This window comes from Talpa occidentalis, unplaced genomic scaffold, assembly GCF_014898055.3.
Source record: "Talpa occidentalis isolate TD23 unplaced genomic scaffold, MPIMG_talOcc4v2.1, whole genome shotgun sequence".
Taxonomy (NCBI): Eukaryota; Metazoa; Chordata; class Mammalia; order Eulipotyphla; family Talpidae; genus Talpa; species Talpa occidentalis.
The window spans coordinates 74,425,547-74,448,620 of NW_026555331.1; the positions used below are offsets into that span (position 1 = coordinate 74,425,547).

Genomic DNA, 23,074 nt, shown 5'->3' on the forward strand with positions numbered 1-23,074 from the left:
GACCATGATAATTCAAACCACATACAAAATGGCCAGCCCGTCTGGCATGCTACAAATTAAATTGGCCACTGCCTGTCCCAGTTGTGGGTGATTTTTTTTTTAAGATTTATTTATTTATTTATACAAGCACTGGGTACAGTCAGAAGCGCGGGAGGGTGAGAAAATTCACCAGAGCCAGAGCAGGGAGCAGAACAGACATACTGACGAAATACACTGCTGAGGGGAGCAGCAAGTGGCAGGAGAGGTCTGTGCACCATGTGGGACCCTCACCCGGTGGCCAGGGATGGAACCGGCACTGCAGAGGCTGCGGGCAGCCACCGGAGAGACCCAGTTGTGGGTGGTTTTGATCTAGAATACAGTAACTGAATGCTGAGTCCCTCTAAGGAAACTCTGACACTGAAAAAAGCAGCTTTTACAACAAGCAAATGTCTTTTTTGGAAAAGGAACATTGTACCCTCTTGATATGATATTCCATAAAAATATTTTCTGGGCCTCCCCGGTGGCACAGCGGTTGAGCACTGGGTTGTGAAGCTGCCCCCAGTCTCTGCAGCACCGGTTAGATCCCTGGCTGCTCCCCGGCCACTGGAGGAGGGTCCCACATGGCGTGCAGAACTCTCCTGCCGCCCGCTGCTCCCCTCAGCAGTGTACTTTGGTCCTTCTGCCTGCTCTGCTCCCTACTCTGGGTCTGGTCAATTCTCTCACCCTCCTGTGCTTCTGACTGTACCCAGTGCTTGTATAAATAAATAAATTAATTAATTAAAAAAATATTTTCAGGTTTGGAATTGTTTTCTCTAGGGAAAAACATTTCTGAGTTGGAGGCATTGATCTTGACTGCACAGGTTTGGAGACCCTCTAGGAAGAGAGTCCTATAGGCAGTGTCCATGGCCATGGAATGGGTCAGGACAAACAAGCCATTCTGGGAATAATTTTCTTTTCTGTTTAGAGTATTTTTTAATTGTATTTTTTTATAGAGGTAACGGTTTATAATAGTGCATGGTTGAGTGGAATAGATTCACATCTCTTCAGAAGTATGTTATTACACCCCTTCCACCACCAAAGTACCTATAATACTCCGCCATAGTCCACTGAGTCCCTTCCCCCATTTACTCCCTACCGCACCCTTCCCTCAAGATTTTTGGGTTTGTTTTGTTTTGGTTACATCTGACCCTTTGTTTTATTTCTCTGTGTTACACATATAAATGAAATTCAGCATTTGTCTTTCTCCTCCTGAATTATTTTGCTTAGGATGATCCCTTTCTTTTCAATACACATTGTGCAAATGGTAATATTTCCTCCTTTTTTATAGCCAAGTAATATTCCAGTATGCATATATACCATAACTTCTTAATTCACTCATACATCAATTCCAATAACTTAGCTCATGTACACAGTGCTGTCATGAACATAGCAGTGCACATATTACTTCCAATTAGTTTCTGCATTCTTTGGATAGTTACCTAGGAATGAAATTACCTCATAACCCTGAGAATGGCCCATATGAAAAAGATCAGAATAAATAAAAGTTTACGAGGATGTGGTGAGAAAAGAATTCCTGTGTACTGTTGGTGGGAATGTAGACTGGTCTAGAGCCTAAAAAAGCAATATGGAGATTTCTCAAAATATTAAAAATCTGACACATGACCCAGCAATTCCATCCAGAGACTATAAGCTCTGGGTTAATACATGTCCCTTTGCTCAATTAGCAGGACTTCCCTTTCTACAATGTGGTGTCTAGCATGCACAGTTCACCTGACTGAACTGGAAATTTTACTCTGGGGTTTTTTATCACACCTTCTGGCGAGTGGGCTCAGTAATGAGTCTATACCAGATAACAAAGAACAATCCTGGTGGAAAGTGTGTGTGGATGAGTGTGGTGAGAACCAGCTTGTGAAGGATGGTCACCTGAGTTCTTTATTTCAAGCAAAATCTGGTATTCATTAGAAAACAGTACTAAAAAGACACAAACATCCCAATGTTAACTATTTCCTTATTTCTACATTTCCTATCATTGGTAGGAATCACAGGCTTTAGAAATTATTCCTACCCTGCCATTTGGTTTGTTTTGTGACCTCTGCCAACTTGGAACTTATTTTGAAGGGCTCATTCGTCGTTCATGTTTGGACCAAAAGGTCTCAGGTCATCTTTCCTTTACCTTTGGGCAAGTTCTGGATTCCCTGATTCCTTTCCAGCCTGGGGCAGTGACAGCACATGCTTATCAGTCTAATTACTATTCCCAAGGCCTCCTGGGGTAGTGCTGCAGCTGAGCTAGAGATTGAAGATAAAATGGCCCAGCATGGAGCCCCAAAAGGGGGCAGAATCTTCCTCAAGAGACCAACTCTTGTAAGAATCTTCTTGTGGGGTTTTAAGGTCACCTGATCACATCACCAGTACCCAGCCTCCATGAACAAGTTCTGATGTCTTAATGTCATTTTTTTATATTGTTTGCTGAAATGTATTTTTCTCCTATTTGAAATTGCCTGTGAGTAGGTTAATCAAAAGGTTCTAACATTATTATTTAGACTTATATCATTTCCATGTTCCCCTAGTCTTTCTGCATTTTTCATTCTATTATTTCTTTTTTTTAAAGGTTACATAATCTACTTTCCCTCCTCTAAAAAATAGGTAATTTCTTTGTCTTTTTAAAACACTTACCTTTTCCCTTGCAATGGTAGGCCATATCTTAAGTTTGGTTTTCACTAGAAAGTCTTGTTCTCTATTATAGAAAACTCACATTGTAAAATAAACCTCTTTTTTTTTTCCCAGGTGTGTTGTGCAACCATCCCAGGCTGGGTAGGTTCACTGTCAGTTCTCTCAGATGAAAATAGAATTTGGAGCTTCCTTTGGTGGATTTTGCAGGCCTTTATTCCTAAAACAGGGGCCCATACACACAGGCAGGCAGAGCAAGAGAAAAAGACTCCAGCACTTAGAGATGCAGAACAGCAGAACAGCAACTCCAGTGTAAAGGTGTTAAGTGCCCATAACCACACAACTGATATATGGTTGCAATTACAAGGCTCATCTTTTGTTTGCTAGATGTCTGAATGGTAGAAAATACAACACTTCAAGGTATGGGTTGTCTGTTGTGTGGAAGGTGAAAAATAGCCTGATTTTGAATCATTTTCCTTACAAGGAGTAACAATGAAGAGAAGAAGAAGGAAATTAAGAGATTTTTAAAGACTTTGAATCTATAGGTTTAAATTACTATAATGTGAAAAATGGGGAGGGAGTTTCATATAAGTAATTTTCTGCTGGAGGGTGCAGTATTTTCCCCAAAGATATGGGAAGCACAATTATATAATTTCTACCCTTTTATAAATGTGTTCCTTGGTTTAGGTTTTAAGTTTATAGGCCTTGTACAATCTAGGAGAGACTGGCTTTCATTTTGTTGAAACTGAAAGAAAGATAGGTAATGAAACTGGAAATAGCAATGTTGGTCTGAATATAGACCTGGTTCTGCAAACTAATTTGTTTGGAAAGAGGGAATTTGGGTTCAGATTAGCAGCTGCCACATTGTTTGTGTATCTAGATTTTGTGGGTGTTGGTGGTTTTGCTGTATTTTTGGTTATGATATCACTGGAATTTTAGGAAAGTGAGATACATGAGACATCAAAGTCTGTAGGAATGAGATTTTGCAAGGGGTTTATATATTTTTATATTATTTGGACTTTAAATAATATAAAATCATTTTTATATTATTTATTATTTAAATCCCTGATATTTATTTATTTATGCATACAAGAGCTGGGGTACAGGCCAGAGGTGCAGGGGGTGAGAAGATTCACCAGCTTTGTGGGTCAGCTCCCAGGCTGGTGATCAAACTCATGCTGTGGTGGCTGCCGATAGCTTCATAGTGCTGCATTTAACCCTTTGTGCCACCAGGGATGCCCCCTGGACTCTGAACTCTTAACTGGTTGTCCAAAACTTTTGTGAACAGTGTAGTTGGCACCATTTGTAAATGATCTTAGAATTCACTGAAGATCTGTCTTGGCTGATGCTGAAACTCCTGGGGATAACCCTGAACTGTCCCCATATTGGTACATTGCAGCTGTGACAAGTACAGGGAAGGCAAGAACACTACAGCTGAACACTATGACTAAGAACTTGGCTGAAGGCCTCGGTGAGTTAAAACTGGGGGGTTTTGAGAGTGAAATGAGTAAAGGGAAAAAATCCCTTTCCCAGTGATCTGCTAGTTTTAGGCCCCAATCAAGGGAGGAGGAATTGCCAAGTCAGTGGATCAGCTTCCCGGTGTGGGCCTTGTTTACAAGATAGGTCTGTGGTACCCTCTAGCCACTTGCTGACCAGAGACCACTGGGTTCTTCTCTCTACCCATATTTCTCTGTCTTTTCCTCTACATGGCTCAGGGGCCATCTGTGGAAAGATAAAACTAACCACTATGTCCTTGAGCATAAATCTCATATTTCTAGCACAGGTTATCTGAGCACTAGCTTAATTAATTAACTGAATGAATATTTATTAAGTGCCTCTAAAAAGAGCAAAATAAATAAAATTTACATTGAAAAAATTTTTTAAAATGTAATATAGAATTAAGGTTATGATTTTTACTTTGATCTTATCCTCAATTTTTTTTTGTAAATGTGTACACAGATGGAATTCATATACATATAACAAGTACATGAAAATGGAGGAGATTCTGTTAAGGAATGCTTGAGATCTTGAATAGTCTATTTTCTAATTTGACTTTCTCTAGAGATTTTTTTTTTTTTGAGTGGGATGTACTGAGCCCCTACTCAGAATCACCTAATGAGAGGAAGGCCTTATTTTAACTATCTGACTTTCATCCTCTGGTCAAGGATTTGATAGCCCAGGGATATCTGGGTCTCTATTTTAATGTCCAAATAATTTCCCAGTCAGTCATTTTTGGAGGCAACCCTCAGCACTGACTAACTTCACAGTTCTACCCAGCATCTGAGCCAGCACCCTACAATCCACAGGACCAGAGCTCTGTAGTGAACCACCTTAGCGGTGGAGGCCCTTTGGTCTACCATGTATGGTCTTACCTGAACATCATGGAGGCTAAAAGAGCAGACCCTACATTCAAATTCTATCTATCTTACCATTTTTTATCTGTGAATATTGAACCAGCTGCATTATCTTCCTGTGCTTCAGCTTCCTTATCAATAAGGAAGGAAAATAAAATATCTGCCCACTAGGTTTTTCATGAAGATTGAATGGGACAATACCTGTGAGGTGCTTAGTTTGGAGATCAAAAAGGGTATAATAATCTCTTCTTGTTGAGGTCTTCTCTGGAAGCACTCCACCCCCATATTGTCTGACCCACACTTCCAGTCATCTTGTCCAAAACTGGGTCAAGGACTTCTAGGGAAGACTGGACATTAACTATTCTCTGCACCATTTCTTCTGGCGCCATATGGACCTCAGCCCATCAAACATCCATTATTTGTCCAGCATCTCCACATCCCCATGGGCTCTTCCTTCTCATCCACCTTCTCAACCTGGTTGAGTTCCCACAATTCCATCACCTACCAAGCATGCTACTAAGTTTCCTTCTCAAATACCATGGTGAGAACCCACCTCATGGTGCTTTCATCTGCATGAAATAAAAAGTGTGAAAGATGCCCAGAATTGCTCATAAGTAAGTGCTAAAAAATGAGGACTCTTTTGATGAACATGGCACATATGTTCATCTGCATCCTATTTTATATGCTGCTACATCAGCACCACTTGCACAGTTGTCTTCCTCAGGGATGTGTTGTGCGCTTGCCTCCTGTAGTGTGAGTGAAAAGTTTTCTCATTTTCTCAGACCATTTTTCACAATGACTTTCCAGCATGTGGCCTAGTAGATTACATGTAGCCTTGAGATATAGTCCCCATGTGTGGAAATATAATCTTGATGTATAGTTCCCATATGTAAAACCATACTTATGTAACTGTAGGGTAAATTAATTAATCATTTTACACCACTGACCTCTGTGGCTATCACCTGCAGTCTTGGTCATGTTAATGCAGAAGGTACTTGCAGTGTGAGCACAGAGCACATGTGCCTGAGTGTGGACATCTGGAGCATGGGGGCATATGCATGTGTCAGTGTGCACACCTAGCCTAGAGGCTGGAATTAGAGGCAGCTGTGGCTAGGAGAGAAAGAGTGGTGTGACTACAGAAGAGGTGAGAACATGAGACAATGCAGGACAGAGAACGCCAGAGAGAGCCCAGAGAACGAGTGTAAAGATTAGCTGGGGGCTGAGGAGCTTGCCAGCTTCCTGGCACCCTGGTCATTCTGCCTGGGGCCCGTGCCTGCGCCTTGCATGCCAGCCTCCCTGCCTTGGTGTGCCTGTGTACCTGGTTCCCTGAGAGAGCATTAAAGCCTGAAAAATCCACTGAGGGCTCCAGGACTCTCCTTTTTCATCTTCCTGAGTTGATAGTGAACCTGTCCTGTATGTGCTGGCACTGCAGTAACCTGGACATAAATTTGGCCCTGTTCCATCTTTGTCTATAAATCATACAAAAGCTAATAGGGCTCCTGGGGTGGGGGGCACTGCTACTGTGGCCAGAGCCAAAGGTGCTGCCACTGCCACTGCTATTGCTGCTACTGCTGTTGCTGCCCAGTGGGGGCTGAGGCGGCCTGAGGGGACCTGAGTCATGTATCATGCCTGCCACCCTCCTGGGGCAGTGGATGCTGCACATGTTGCTGTTATACATATCTTATCTCCTGCTGTATGTGCTATACATACCTAAACTCCTGGCCCTGCCTGGAGTTTCCTGAACTTTTTCTCATCTGCTGGCATGATGAATTTGGGCAAGCTTTGATCTGAGGCTTGACACCTCCTTTCCATCAATGCAGATTTACAAAAAGGCCCCCATGTGCCAGTGTGACTATGACTGAGAGGTTTCCTGGGATTAGGGATTTTTATGTCTTAAACCAGGATCGTCTGAGCAAGCCACGATGAACTGGTCACCCTCCTCTTTGGCCTGTAATCTTCCTCATCAGCTTGATTATTTTTTAAATAAATATCAACAAACCTGTACATGGCAACACTCAGCAGAAGCACCACAGACAGTGTATTCCATGACTTCTCCATTGGCACCCCCAGGTGGTGCTAAAGGCACCCTCTTTGAGTTTCTCCTCCTTTGACTTCCATGGCCCTAGTCTTTTGGTTTCCTAGATATTGTTGTTATTGCTATAGACCAATAAAACCCAAGACTTCATTATTTAAATGGCACTGTATTATCAGTTCTCAAAGTTCTAAGAGATGATGGAGCTCAGCTGGGCAGTTCTTTGGGATCTCACATGCTGTTGTGATGAATAGCAGCTGTGCTCAACCTCTGCTGTGACCCGGACAGGGAACCTGGAGCAGCTGGACTGGCCACATGCAACCTCTCTTCCAGCCACTTTGAGTTTCTCACAACACAACTGTCTCAGGGCTCTAAGAGTAAAAGTTCTAAGGGTTAGGATGTGGAAGCCACCAGTCTATGAAGACCTGGAAGTCAGGATAACATCACTTCAGCATTGAAATTGGCACAGGATGACAGAACCCACATGAGCCCAAGGGGAGGAGACATGGAAGCTGCCTCTTAATGAAAGAAATGCAAGGAATTTGTAGCCATCCGTAATCCTCCACATTCCATGTCTCTCTATCCTCTATCCTCAGTTTCTACTTACCCCAGCCTATCCTTATCCTTGCCTCCCCATATCTCTATAGCTTTGCAGGCACTTCCTTTTGCAACAATGACCCATCTACCATTTAGTCCCAAACACTAATCCTTCCTTCCCACTGGCCGAGTCTACCCACTAGCTCTTCTTCATCATATGTAGTGATCAATTCCATGCCCTAAGCCAGGTTGGGTGCTCCTGTTCAGTGACAGCGAATTCTGTAAAAAGTGTATGTTGGCTCCCTTACTGGAATGCCAGCACTTCTGTGTCAGAGACCAAGCTTTTACTTCTAGATCTGAGTCCCCGTAGACATCATAGTCCCCAGCAGGTTTCTAGCATTGTAGGTTAAGATAAGGAGGTATATCTGTTTCTTTCACTGACATGGTAACTCAAGGGTAATCAAGAAAAGTCTAAATTTAGTTAATAGGATCTTGACTATTTATTTACATGGACTAAGATATTTCATTTTAATGGAGAATCTGACGTGTATCTAACTAGAGGCTAACGCTATATTTCCGTATTACTGTGCTCCAGATGGAACAATTTGTTTATATCTTTCTAGCTGTTTTCTGTGATGATGCTCAGTCACTCTTTTACAGTCTGTTATTTAAGCTAGAAACTAACACCTCTGTGGGTTGAAAATTAATATTGTAGCCCAATGTAGTAGAATATTTGACTGATAAGAAGTAATTATTAACAACAATAGTCTGTTGTTTCATTTTGTTTTAAAGATTTATTTATGTGTAGGAAAACTGGGGTGTAAGGCAAAGGTGTGAGGGGGGCGGGGAGAGGATTCGCCAGAGACAGAAATGGGAGCAGAACAGGCATATCTACTGAGATACACTGCTGAGGGGAGCAGCGGGCAAGACAGAAGAGGTCTGCTTCACCATATGGGTTAGCTCCCTGGCCGGGAATTATACTCATGTCATAGTAGTAATAGCAGTGATAGTCCTGAGTCTTAACCCCTAAACCACCAGGGAGACCCCCTGGACACAACAGTTTGGTTCTTAACATTGTCAGAAAACTGAGGATGAGCCTACTGTAGTGTTTCCTCACTCCTAGATCCTATCTTCCTGGCCCTCCCACCAACATCCCCCTACTTTCTCATTGGCCCCATTCAGCTAGAACTGCTACACTTGCAGGTTGGTCACTGGAGCCCAGAACAAGATCAGTCTGCAACCACAGTCCCTCTCAGACCTCTTTTTGCCCTTTCGTCCAATGCCATCAAGCCACAGCTGAGATTACTGAAGGTGGATATATTGCGTTGCATTGATGGATCCTCAAAGCCATTTTTATATCATCCTTAAATTAAAAGTTATAAATGGTTTCTTATATAAATCGAAGCATGGTGACGTTTTGTGTAATTCTACTTGGTCTGAATTCCATTCAGCCAACAATAGCTCGTTTCTTTGTTTCAGAAACTTATGATCAGCCTGACCTCCAGGCTCTGATGAAGCCGGTCCACACCAGTAGCACAGCCCTCCACCCTGTTCTTTCACCAAGGCTTCCTCCAAGAAGTCATCTTTAACTGATTCCACTCTGTTTATTCACTTTTATATTATTTCTACATTCCATTTGCATGCAAGATGTTCAATCTAAAATATGTGGCAGCACATATTTTACAGAGTATTACTGTATGAATATTTTCAACAATTTCACTCTGATCTGCTAAAGAGAGTGATTACGTATTTGATGACTTGGGTTTCTTCCTCTATCACCACCAGAGAATTCTCTCTAGTAAAATTACTCCTTTTATGGTTTTTTTTTGTTGTTGTTGTTATTGCTGTTGTTGTTTTTTAATGTGGAGGAAATCAGGAAGAGAAGAGCAGTATGATTGTGAGTTATGACCAGAGGCAGATTTATGGAGAAGTTTAAGTAGAAGGGACACCAGAGAAACTGTGGTAAAAGGACATATGAAAGTGGAAAGTGAATTTTAAGGGTATGCTGTGAACTGTATATTTTTTCCTCAAAAATCAAGAAATATGAGTAACAACATAAGCAATATTGAAATTACTTTATGAGGTGCCTATGACTAAATGCTTATTGCAGTACACATGCAGACAACTCCTTGGAAATGAAATGACTGAAAATGGCAGCCACAGTGCAGTTCTTTGTCATACTGATTCTAAAAACAGGGCAGCCAGGGTGAAAATACCAAATAAAAAGCTGTAACAAGGTGTCATCTGAGTCTTTAGGATTGCTGACCTGATGTCTCAGTGAATCTGGGCAGCCTTCTGGCTCTAGCAGGGCCTGCACTCACTCCTGCTTCACTGCAGGAAAGGAGAGAGCAAATGCCAGAAATGCTAATGACAGGAGTCAACTAATTCTGAAGTCCTGCTTTTCCTTGAGTATCCTTCATTCTGCAACTTTGGCTTCAAAGCATTTTGCCACAGAAATCTTTCATTCAATTTAAACTGGTCACGCCTGTACCAATGTTCATTGTTGGAGGAGAAAAGCAAAGCTCTGACCACAGAGAGCTACCACAACCCTAGGTTAAAGCTTTCTACTACCACAGCAGACCTTGCTGTACCAGACACATGACTGGCACTTCATGGGGGTGGAACACCCAGTCTGGTGGGGTCACCTAGTTGGGAATATACATTAACTTCATTTTATAGAGAAAAAACAGGATTTTAGAGGACAAGAACCATGTCAGGGTGGACACTGAGCTGACCAGCCTCTTACTTGGAAACCAGCTGTGGAAACATGGAATGAGAAGGCAAATCCTGACTCCCTGACAGTGTAAAGTTCACCTCCCATACTCAAGGGGTGTGGTTAAAAACTTACAGCTGGACTAGGTGCTTGGCTTTGGTTTTATTTGTAATTAGGGATCATTGTTGTTGTTGTTTTTAATTTGGGAGGTGTGAGGGAAAGGGATTTAGAAAGAGGAAGGACATTTTCATAAATGTAGTAGGTGGTGAAATGAGAGGTTGCTGTAACCTGGGTGTGAGTCTGGCAGCCAGGGAAGGGGCTAGATGTAAGGAACTGACCTGAAGGAGAGAGGAGACCTGGTGACAGGAGAGAGGTTGCTCTGAGCAGAGAAAGGAGGGTAGGGCAGAGTAGGTAAGGAAGGCGGGACAGAAAAGGGCGGTGCAGATTTCTGGTTTAGGCCTGGACAGTTGTGAGAAGGCAGCGCTCATGTTGGTGATAACATCATGACATGACACAAAGGGTTGATGGAGGGAGAAAGGGGACTCCTGTAGAAGAAACTGTTTTTGGATACTGCAGGTCACTACTCTTCTTGCCACTGATGATTAGTTACAGTGAACAAGGGGCCACGTAGTGCAGGTTTGGGCCAGACATCAATACAAAGAAGCATTTCCTGACAAATCACCCCTCTTGGCAAGGGCAATGCAAGCCCTGGTGTTGAGGGGCTTATTTCTGATAGGGGCACACAGATAACAGGGGCTGTAGTAACTGCTCTGAACACTTGAGACTGGCTTGGCTGAGTCTGCCTGTGCATATTTAAAAAATAGTAAATGAGTTACAATAATGGAGCAACATTGTCAGACTTTATTAGTAGGGGTAAAGTTAAATTTACTAGTTCTTTCTTTTGTCAGTGTGTTAAAATTTGCATCTTTGCAGTTCTCACATTATAGCATCTATTACTATAGTTAGTTGTCCAGAGTCAGATGATCAGTAGGAAAAAAATATGCCACATAATAGGAAACTATTCTAGGTTTTATTTTCTTTTGTATTTTATCTTACATGTAATTCCTTGGAGAGTGCAAATAATATGTTTTGAATGCTCCCACTTGGGTAATACTTTCAGTCTGATTTAATCAGCTAAAAATAAAATCTGATTGAGACCTTTTCAAATCAATAACAATAACCTAATTTTAAATTGGATCATAGCCCCCATAGAGATGTACTCCAGGTACCACCATTCTCATAAAAGGAAATAATAAAAGGAAAATATAAAGAGGAAATGGCAAATAAAATTAAAACCTCATTCTACTTTATTATTTTAGTTTAATTCTAAGGTGGAAAGAATAACTTTATATTGATATTCAAGGCATTTTTTTTTAATTTTAAGAAGGCATAATTTACCCTGCTTTTATTATTATCAATGTTTTTATTACTACAGAGAGATTGCGTTGATTCATAACAGAAACTTCGTAACCTGGACAATGTTCTGGATTCTGTATTTTTATTATAAAAGGGAACTTCTGGGGCCTTCCCTGGTGGCACAGCGGTTGAGCGCTGGGCTGAGAGGCTGCCTGCAGCCTCTGCAGCGCAGGTTCGTTCCCCGGCCACCGGCGAGAAAAAAAGAAAGAAAAAATGGAACTTCTGATGATTTGCTGTGTTAATGGACAATTGCCTTATTCTTTATTTTTTTTAAAAAACATTTATTTATTTATTTATTTATACAAGCACTGAGTACAGTCAGAAGTGCGGGAGGATGAGAGGATTCACCAGAGCCAGAGTGGAGAACAGAATAGGCAGAGTGACGAAATACACTGCTGAGGGGAGCAGTGGGCTCAACAGGAGAGGTCTGTGCACCATATGGGACCCTCGCCGGTGGCCGGGGATCGAACTGGTGCTGCAGAGGCTGCGGGCAGCTTCACAGCCCAGCGCTCAACCCTGTGCCACCAGGGGAGACCCGACAATTGCCTTATTAAAACATTTTGTATATCTAGTTTCCTACTATTTGTTAAATTAGTACTTTTTCAATTACTGATTTTTAAAAATGTAAATTATTTCACATTAAAATATGTCATATGACCTGTTATATATAATTTCAATGTCTCCAGACTTCTAAAATTATAAATCACTATAGCATTTTAACATATTTGATTTATGTGTCCTGTGAATTAAAATTGAAATCATTTGCAAACTCAATTAAGCTTTGTCTTGATAAATTTTTACTTTTTGACAAATTATATTACATTTGTACATAATGATATATATCACTCATTTGATATATTTGCAAGATGTAAATATTCACCCTTTCAATTTTGCTTTCTGCAATTTTTCCAAAGCATGAGTTTGTTGTTCCAAGAGGTAGAAAGAAGAGTAGATTTTTCTCAAGTTTGCACTGGAACATTTAAAATGTGTCATTTTTCTAAAGTGCTCAACATTTAGTTATTGTGAATAGATCCTTTGCAAGCATTTGTTTACTTTAGAATACTGCTACTTGACCAAGTTTGAACACACCTTCATTCAATTATGACATTTTTTTAATTTTCAGAGCTGATTTTATATCTCTCTCATTTAAAGTGTGTCTTCATATTGCTGATAGAATATTATATTGTTTGCTATTTGAGTTAAATATACAGAAAATATTCTGTATCACAGAAATCTTAAAAAACTGCCTTGAAAATAATAGCACCATGGCTATACTTATACACACATTTCCCCTTTTCTCTTTGACTCATGCAGAATGAAGAACAGTCATGAGATTTCTTATTATCTTAATACTTATTTCCTTGATTTTGAAAAGAGAAAAATTTGCAAGTTGTGCTCCTGCCTGTGCTATTATGAGCTTACACTCTATTTTGACCTTAAATTAGACCTTGTTTCTAAATCTGAATTAGTTAGAATCTAAAGGAAGTACATGGGTTGGGGCATACAGTCAACTATTATGTTAACATTAATTACTAATCCAAAGTTTTACCTTTTTTGTTCTTACTGGAAGTCCATGTTTGGTACCACTAGCTAGAGCATTTCTTTACCCTCAAGTCAAGCCCACCCATGTTCTTTATGATAAATGATGCTATTTGTAGAATAATGGAAAGATTGTCATACTATGGCAAATGGTGTCAGCTGAGGAGAATAGAGTTGATAATGAACTTTATGTTGGGTCTTGACAGCTGGGCAGAGAGGTTTCAGCTCATGCAACAAGAAAGCAGAGCAATTGCAGCCAGAGTCAAAGATCATGGAATTAATGTGATAAATATGGAATATCCCAAACATTCTGAGACCATGAACACAGAATTTTAAAGGACTGTGTCAAACAAAGTCAAAGCAGAAGACAGGATCAGAAAAAATTGGAGACATGAAAGAGCCATGGAGTGACAGTTAAGGGACATTAGTAATAAGGCCCAGAGTCCAGACATTTATGGATGAAGATGAACCAAACTTTCCCTGGTAATTATAGGGGTGATCCTCTGAGCTGGTTAAGTGGTTGTTTCCCATTGCTCTAGAACTCAATACTCATAATGTTTAAACATCTCATTTAAATCAATGTTTCTCTTTTACAGAGCACATTTCTTATGGAAGGAAATGCAACAGAACAATGAACAAAGCCACTGAATTGCTTCACCCTGAGAAACAGGAAGACAAAAATTACTCACGTTCCACAAAGTAAGAGCTGGCATCAATCTTCCATATGATCTGACCCCGATGAGAACCATTGACTCCACGGTTCTTATAGTCCAGAAAGTTTTCTGACAAGACTTCATCTAAAGAAAGCAGAGTAGAGAAACCTATTAGCCAACAGCATATTCAAGAGGAAAAACTAAAGAGTCAATAACATCAATGGTACCTCCAACTCAACAGAAAAAGAACCAAGTATCATAAAATCATAGAACTAGAAGTATACTCAGCTACCATCTGGACCAGCCCCCTTTTAATGTAGGAATTACCTTCCTACTCTGCAAAAATGCTTGGTAAGTAATAATCTAGCTGGTTCTTGAACACTTGCAGAAAAAGAGAAACAATTGCTTCTATGGCAGTTCATTTCACTTTTGTGTAGCTCTAACATGCATCAAGTTATAATGTGAAAATCTTCCTTCTAAAGCTTTTATGAGCTGGTTTCTATCAGGGTCTGAAGAAGAGACAAAAAGAAAATATCCAATCCAATTTGGGTTCCAGTCCTCAGGCACCCACCCTATATCATCTCCTCTTTCTAGATACCTATCATTATTCTGTGCATGAAACTCACCCATGAATTTATCCATCTTTCATGTTCATTTGCATTTATTTGTTCATTCAACAGAAACTTACCGAGATCCAACCATCTGTCATCCAGGGGCCACAGTGTGGGCAAAACCATGGACATTTTTTAATTAAAGCTTACCAACAGCTGAGAAGACAGACTTTAAACATGAAAAAATAGATGTATGATTACAACTTGTGATAAGCAATATGAAGGGCAAGAACAGGACACTCTGACAAGAATTTACGAGGGAGGCCAAAAGAGGATCATGCGAACAAGACGAAAAAGTCTCACGGGTGGAGATTAGGAGCAGGTGTGGAGAGCAGAGTAAGTCCTCAATGTGAGGTACCAGGTCCAAAGTGGGGAAGAGTCCACTGCATTGAGAAGATCTAGTAGAGGATTATGCTCTTTTCCTCTTCTGCTCTTCCACTGCTCATCACATTGCAACCTGTCTTAAAGCCAGGACCAGGAGACGAATGCAGCATTCTTGGAAAGGATAGTGTGTGAATAAGCCAAATGTGGCCTTTTTGGTTCTATACCCCATGCTTTCAGTGCAGACAAAGATAAGGATCTGAATTTTAGCTTGATCAGAATTCTGTGTAGCACTTTTAGATTCTACCTCACTGGAAAGTAACCATTTATACTAGATGGATCTTAATATGCAAGAAAATCATAATTGGAGAGTTCAAACCACCACAGTGGCTGGAGTAAAAAACAGAACTCAGGGTCTCCAGAGGGCAGACCCAGAGTAGATCAGGGCCACCCTTTTCACTAATAAGATAGCCTGACACCTTACATTTAACTGTACTGGGACTAAAAGAGGTGATGAGATGAAAAGAAGTCAGGGCCCAGTTCTCATGTCCTTTAGCGTCATTTGCCAATAGTTTTGCTTCTACAGTTTTAAGTCCTCCTCTGCAAAGTTGGGGGTAGCAATAACTAAGACCTTACAGAAAAGGATTATGACCTGCTATGTTGTTGGACATTTTTAGTTGCCTCTTCTTTGTCAAAAATGATGAGGCAAGGGCTTCCCTGGTGGTGAAAGGGATTGAATGCAGCACTGTGAAGCTGTCCACAGCCTCCTCAGTGAGAGTTCAATCCCTGGTCAGGGAGCTGATATGTAGGCCCATATCAGTGGTCCGACATGGCACAGCAGACCTCTCCTGAATCGCCCACTGCTCCCCTCAGCAGTATACTTCAGTCGATCTGCCTGTTCGGCTCCCCACTCTGTCTCTGGTGAATCCTCTCACCTCCCATACCTCTGGCCTATACCCCAGTTCTTGTAATCATAAATAAATAAATCTTTAAAAAAATGATCAGTCAAAACACCATCTTTGCCTCATTAGCAGCAGAACTGTTTGTATCCCTTGGTAAATCACTTGTTTATAAAATTTGACTTTCTTTATATTCCAGTATGGGCTCACAGTCTGTTTGGGTTACTAAGATGATTGCATAATACATCTTTAACATAATTGCCTCATTTCTGCAAAAAAGACATAATATTTTCCTAGCTTCCGGGTCTTCATTACAAATATAACAAGTCACACACACAGATAGAAATTTGCCTCATTATTGCAACTCTCCAAGGAGTGATATTAACCTGATCTCCAAGAAGTGAAATTTACCACTCTGATCACCAGAATATTAACTATAATGTCATGATCAAGTGTCCATATACAATAATACCAATAATACCTAGGCCCTTGCCTGATCATCCTTTTGATAAATGCATATTGAGGATTGTGCCAAATCCTGGGGGTATAGACATGATCTATATTCTCAGGCAGTTTCTAATAGAGTTGGGGATTTTTTTAAAGTGACAATTACATTAGAATATAATAAGTATAGCAATGAGTTAAATATGAAGGAACCACATGTGTATAAGGATGGAGATGAATAGGTAGGAAGATCAAGAAAAGACAGATGAGAATGGCAAAGTAATACACATTTAAAAGGCAGCAAAGATACATTTTGCTGTACATGTTTAAACAACACTTTTTTTTAAACAACACATTTTAAGAGATTACCAGTTGGTCTTTATAAGTATCCCAGTCCCTTATGAAACCAGAGCCCTGCAACACAATCCATGGGATAAGACCTGGTCTTTCCAGCAGCTGCTTAAGCAGTGGGAGCTGTTGGAGCAGCAGTGGCCATTTTCTGCCTGCCTCCTGAGTTGCTGCCTTGGGCAGCTCCCCCCACATTCCTTTTTCTCCTTTCCCCGCCCCTCTCCCTCAACAACAAAATCTGGGTTTGACCTCTGAACCCTGAAGACTCCCTAGGCAAGTTTCCTTTGTGCCTCTGGGCAGCCCCCAGGTTGCCCTGCAGTGGGAGGTTGCAAGATTGCTACATGTAGGCCCATATCAGTGGTCCAGGCTGCATAACCATCCTGGTGCTAGCCAAGTTTGAGTTCCAGAGCAACCATCCTTCCCCTCTTCAGGGCTCTAGCACCTGGCCCAAGAAACTTGTGGAAAGTGCTGGTGGAAATAGGTGGTGGGCACTTAACTGCCTGCCACCAGTGGCCCTACTGAGGCTCAGGCTGCAGACAGAGGCTAGTAGTGATGGTGGGCAGCAGTGGTTTTCTTGCAACATTACACCAGGGTATGCAGCCCCATTGGGGCTACAGTGGCAAGGTTATTCTGTGCTGCCAGCTCTGGCATAGGAGGCAGCAACTAGCCCCACAGTCCCTGGTTCAGGGCTGTAGGGAGGAACATGGAGTCCCACTTAACCAGCTCCAGAACTGTAGCTATGCAGGTAGAAAAGAGGTCATGGAGTCCCAGGTCAACATGGTTGGCTCCCAGCAGAGCCTACCCTGCAGTGCTGCTATAAGCACCCTACCGACATTTATTCACCCAGCTCAGCTGAAGGCTTTGCAGATGCAGAGTGCCTCTGGCCCCACTGAGGCCAGCTCTAGTTATGATTGTTCAATCCCAACAGGCCATGAACCTTCTCTGAGGTCAGGACATGTTGGTTCTGTGCAGGCATCAAGTTCTCCTTTTTGTATTTGGTGCCAGGATCATAGAATGGAGTGTTCAGGTGTGAGCTAAATGAACCAATCAATTGTTTTCAATCAGCTCATTAGTTAACTATTTAAATACAAAATCAAGAATGGACTGATTGGTCCTAAATGGCCCAACTGATCACTTAGTATTGAAAATGATCCTATCAGGTTTGTAGTGTGAAGGACCCTGAAAGAGTACATAAGGTAGGAAAAGAACCAGCTTGAAGGATCCTGTTCCTGGACTCCAAAGAAATAAGAGAAGCCAAAGAGTTTTGCAGAGACCTGGCTGTTCCACCTGCCTCTGGCCCTGAGATTAACTGAAAGGCAAGACACTGGTAGCTACCAATAGCAGTTACATGAAATTAGACCACTATTTTAATCCTTCTTTGCCTTTAATTTCTCACTTTAAAATGGAGCTACTATTACCACTCTCAAAAGTTTGTTGTGAGGATTAAATAGACTAATACAGGTGATCTTAGAACAGTAGTAAGAATCTAATAAGCTGTTATTTTTGTATATAGTCTAGGTAAATCAGGACCCTTGATTACAAAGCTCCATGTTACTTACAGCACAAAACCATTGAAAACCAGTAACATCAGAAACAAAGAAATAGAAAGATGTTCCTTACTTATGTATTGGAATAATAAACATTGTTAAAATGGTTATCTTATATGAAAATGATATAAAGATTCAATGCAACCCCTAGCAAAATTTCAATGGCATTCTTCAAGAAAATAGAACAATTATTACTAAAATTTATATGGAACACCAAAGACCCAAATTAGCGAAAGATCCCAATTAGCAAGACTCCAATTAGCAAATAACCCTAATTAGCCAAAAACAAAGAATGGGGGTACCATACTCCCAGATTTCAAACTATTCTCTACAACTATAGCAATCAAAACAATATTGTATTGGCGTAAATACAGACACACAAATCAATGGGATAGAATTAAGAATGCAGAAATAAACAAACATGAAACAAAGGAGACAAAAGTATACAATAGAGAAAGGAAAGTATCTTCAACAAATGGTGTTGGGAAAACTGGACAGTCGTAGCAAAGCAAATGAAAATAGACCACTATCTCACACAATACACAAAAATTAACTCAAAATTAAAGAAAGGAAACTATGAAATAAATGAAAGAAAACACTCTGAAATATTGGGTTCAGGGAAGTCTTTGGATACTCCAATAGCAAGGCAAACAAAAGCAAATATAAACAAATAGAGCTATAACTAACTGAAATGCTTCTATATAGAAAGAGAAACTATCATTAAAGACACACTACCAAATGGAAAATCCTTTTGTACATCATACAAGATATAAAAAGAAAAAACAATGCTACAAAAATAAAACAACCCAATCAAAAATAAGCAGAAAAGTTAAATAGACTCTTTGCTAAAGAAAACATACAATTGGCCAATAGGCAAATACAAAATACATACATTTGTCATCAGGAAAATTTGCAATTCAAAACCACAATGCACAGACCTGTGAGATAGTACAGATAGTACAGAGTGAAGATGCCAGGCTCACCTCCTCCAGATAATCACAATTAAATTAAGAAACATAAAGCCAAAAAATTCTGAAGGAAAATTGTATGACTACAGCACACACAAGGAGCAATGAAAGGGGAAAGAAAACCAAAAACATTAAGTGAACATTTCTTATAGTCATAACGGTGCAGAACAACTCATGAGAGGGAAAGTAGCCTGTTGCACAGAGCCCCCTAGAGTTATTGACTGGGACATACCCCAGCATTGGGGATTTCTGAGTCTCAGCATTACACTTAATATGGGGTGTGCATGTTGGCACACAGTATGGAGGGTACATTGTAGGAGAGCTGGAGTGGTAGAAGTGTTCAGAGTGATTATTGGCTGATCCTGAGTCTCTCAATATTACTGGCTTGAGCCTGAATTATCAGGGAAAAGCAGGTCAGAACATCTGGGTTTCTTCACAGAAGAGGCTACAACATGAAGCCCAAGCAGAAATATTCAAAATACCTGCTACCCCTCCCTATTATCCCAGGGCTAAAAACAAAACAAAAAAGTGTAGAACATCCTACAGCTCAAGCACCTGTCACTAACAGAAGTAAATACCCCAAGCTAAGACTTAGTGCTAGAAAAGAAAAAGAGAACAATCCCTGGCATGTGAACAATATCAAATACAGTTCATACCCAGAACTGCCATTTAGTATTTAAAAAGAGCCTAGAAATGAAGTAGACATGAGACTATCAGAGGTAATAAGACTGAGGAGCTGGGGTAGAGGACGGATCACTGTGGGTCGCCACCACAAAACTCTGACACCCACAACACATTCCTCATCTCCCTTGGTGCCCTCCTGTGTTGGTCCTCTTCTATACCTCCAGCCATTTGCTGGCATCTATTTTTAGGCTACTTCAAGAGTTCAAAGACAACAGTGGTGAAAATCCATCCCTATTATAACACACAGAAATTGCAAATGAAAAAGAAAAAAATACACCACAAATGCCAGCAGGAAAATAAAAACCCTAAGAGGAGACCAGAACCAGTAGAACTTCAAAACATGATGGAAGAGATGTTCAAGGTACAGTTCTAACAATGTTAATGTACATAAAAAAGAAAACAATGCAGAGAAAGGAAATATGAGATAGATACATTTAGAAATAACAGTTAAAATCACTATGACTGATTTAAAAAAAATTGAGGCAATGGAGCAAATTAATGAGTTAAAAAATGCAATGTTTAAGACAAACAGATAGAACAGACTAGAGGAAAAAGAATTAAGAATTTAAAGGGCATAAAAGACCTTGGGGACAACTTAAGAGGAAGTGACAACATCTGCATTTGCATCATAGGGATCCCAGAAAGAGATGAAAAAAGGAAAGACATAGAAAATTTATTCAAAAGTAAATACTGATGATTATCTTAATCTGGAAAATGAACCAGATGTTGTGATTGAAGAGGCCCTAAAAATTCCAGACACAAACACACCAAGACACATTATAATAAAGTTGTTGAAAATCAATGACAGTCTGATGGCAAATACACGTCAGACTGCCAGTGGACATCACAGTAGAAACATTACAAACATTATTTAAAGTACTTAAAGAAAAAATTTCCAGCCCAAAATATAAGAAAAAATTACATTCAAGAAAAAAGCCAGTGTGAGGAGCTTCACAGAAAAGAAAAAAAAAATAGCAACATCAAATTGGCGATGGAAAAAAAATTAAAAGAGGTTACTATCAAGAAACAGAACAATAAATATTGAGGCATGCCTCCCTGGTGGAATAGGGGTTAAGGCTCAGTACTATCACCTCAAGGGCCTGAGTTCTATCTCTGGTTAGGGAGCGAATCCACATATGGCACAGCAGACCTCCCCTGTCTTGCCTGCTGCTCCCCTCAGCAGTGCATTTTAGGGAATACACCTGTTCTACTCCCCACTCTGTCTCTGGTGAATCCTCTTAACTCTGGCATTTCTGACCTATACCCCAGTTCTTGAATGCATAAATATATAAATAAAAAAAAAATAAATAAATACTGAGGCAAGGGACACCTAAGTCACTTAACATGGAGAAGGAGGGAAAAAGTAACAATGCCTCCAGTCAGAATAAGTCAGAGACCAGATCATCCTATGGGTCATACTAATAGCCCATCTTATGGTAATATAAGTGGAACACTCAACCCAAAATTAATAGAAATTAAAAAAAGACAATATAAATGGAATTTAAATAAAACATGAATGTAAGACTACAAAACGAAACAAAAAAAGATGACAAACCAAAACCAAAAACAAATGGCAGTGAGCACTTATATCCCATGAATCACCTTAAATGTAATGGTCTGAACTCACCAAAGGATGTAGAGTGTCTGAACAGATTGTAAAATAAAGTACAAAATCTGTTGCTTACAAGAAACTGATCTTACCAGCATAGAAAAGCATGAATTTAGAGTTAAAGGGCAGAAGGCCTTTAACAAATAAATGGCAACCAAAAAAAAGAGAAAAGAAAAAGATATCAGGAACAGCTACACTAATTTGAAAGGTAATAAAAGAAAGAGATGGACACTACATTATGATTAATAGTAATGCAAAAAGAATAAATGATACTCATAAACATATATGCACTGAATGATGGAGCACCAAGTTTCTTAAGACAATAAAAGAATTTAAGAGAAATATTGACAACACCACAATAATACTAGGGGACTTTAATGTCTCAAGTATGACAATGGGCAGATCAAGAATATATAAGGAACCAATGGATTTAAATAAAGAGCGAGGTCTAACATACATATAATCATCCACCCACTAAAAACACTTCGTATACTTTTTTTCAAGTGCACATGAAAAGTTTCAAGAATAAACCATATGATGGGACAGAAGTTAATTGTCAATAAAACTACAGAGATGAAAGTTATAACTAATATTCCTTCTGATCATAGTGCCCTAAAATTAGAAATCAACTATAACAGCAGGGAAAAAAAATGATTATATGGAGACTAGACAATATGCTGTTCAATAACAATTGAATAAAAGGAAACCAAAGAATACTTTTTTTTTTAAAAGATTTATTTATTTATATACACAAGCACTGGCTACAGTCAGAAGCCGGGAGGGTGAGAGAATTCACCAGAGTCTGAGCGGGGAGCAGAACAGGCAGACTGATAAAGTACACTGCTGACGGGAGCAGTGGGCACAGCAGGAGAGGTCTGCACACCACGTGGGACCCTCGCCGGCAGCCAGGGATCGAACTGGAGCTGCAGAGGCTGTGGGCAGCTTCGCAGCCCAGCGCTCAACTGCTGCTCCACTGGGGAGGCCCTCAAAGAATACCTTTAAAAATAACAAGATGAAAAAAATAATACAAGCTTTTATTTTTTTTTTATTATTATTTTTTTTAATAATAAATTTTATTTTTATATTACCCATACAATTGCAGCCCCACCATTCTGACCCCAATCCCTCCCCTCCGCCCCCGCCCCCCTAAAAGTGTCTCTGGTTCGTAGTTTTTTGTTGATTTTGATTTTCACTTTCTTATAGTTATTCGTTTTCCTGTTCCCTTATTTAAGTTTTCTAGATTCCTGCTATGAGTGAGACCATCCGGTATTTTTCTTTTTCTTTTTGGCTTATTTCGCTGAGCATGATCCCTTCCAGTGCCATCCATGTTGCTGCAAATTGCATGTGTTTATCTTTTTTGAATGCTGAGTAATATTCCATGGTATATATGTACCACATCTTCTTGATCCAGTCATCTAATTTTGGGCATTTGGGTTGTTTCTGAAGCTTAGCTATTGTAAATAGTGCTGCTATAAACATAGGGGTGCAGGTGTTCTTTGGAATTGATGTTTCTGTGTCCTTTGGGTAAATACCTAGGAGTGGAATTGCTGGATCATATGGAAGCTCTATGTTTAGTACGTCCAGAAATCTCCACACAGCTCTCCACAGTGGTTGGACCAGTTTGCACTCCCACCAACAGTGCAGAAGAGTTCCTTTTTCTCCACACCCTCGCCAACATTTGTTGTTGCTAGTTTTTTTAATATGTGCCATTCTCACTGGTGTAAGATGGTATCTCATGGTAGTTTTGATTTGC

General features: G+C 40.2%; 1 protein-coding gene across 13 annotated transcripts in view; it reads right to left on the bottom strand.

The window, feature by feature from the left end:
- The window catches only part of HECW1 (HECT, C2 and WW domain containing E3 ubiquitin protein ligase 1), a 544,009-nt gene that overhangs the window by 294,696 nt on the left and 226,239 nt on the right, over positions 1-23,074 (bottom strand). For all 13 annotated transcript variants that reach the window (XM_054692293.1, XM_054692292.1, XM_054692290.1 and 10 more), the window contains one exon: positions 13,927-14,034. In XM_054692293.1, the coding sequence (XP_054548268.1) occupies positions 13,927-14,034 (108 nt within the window). The remainder of the gene's footprint in view (positions 1-13,926; positions 14,035-23,074) is intronic.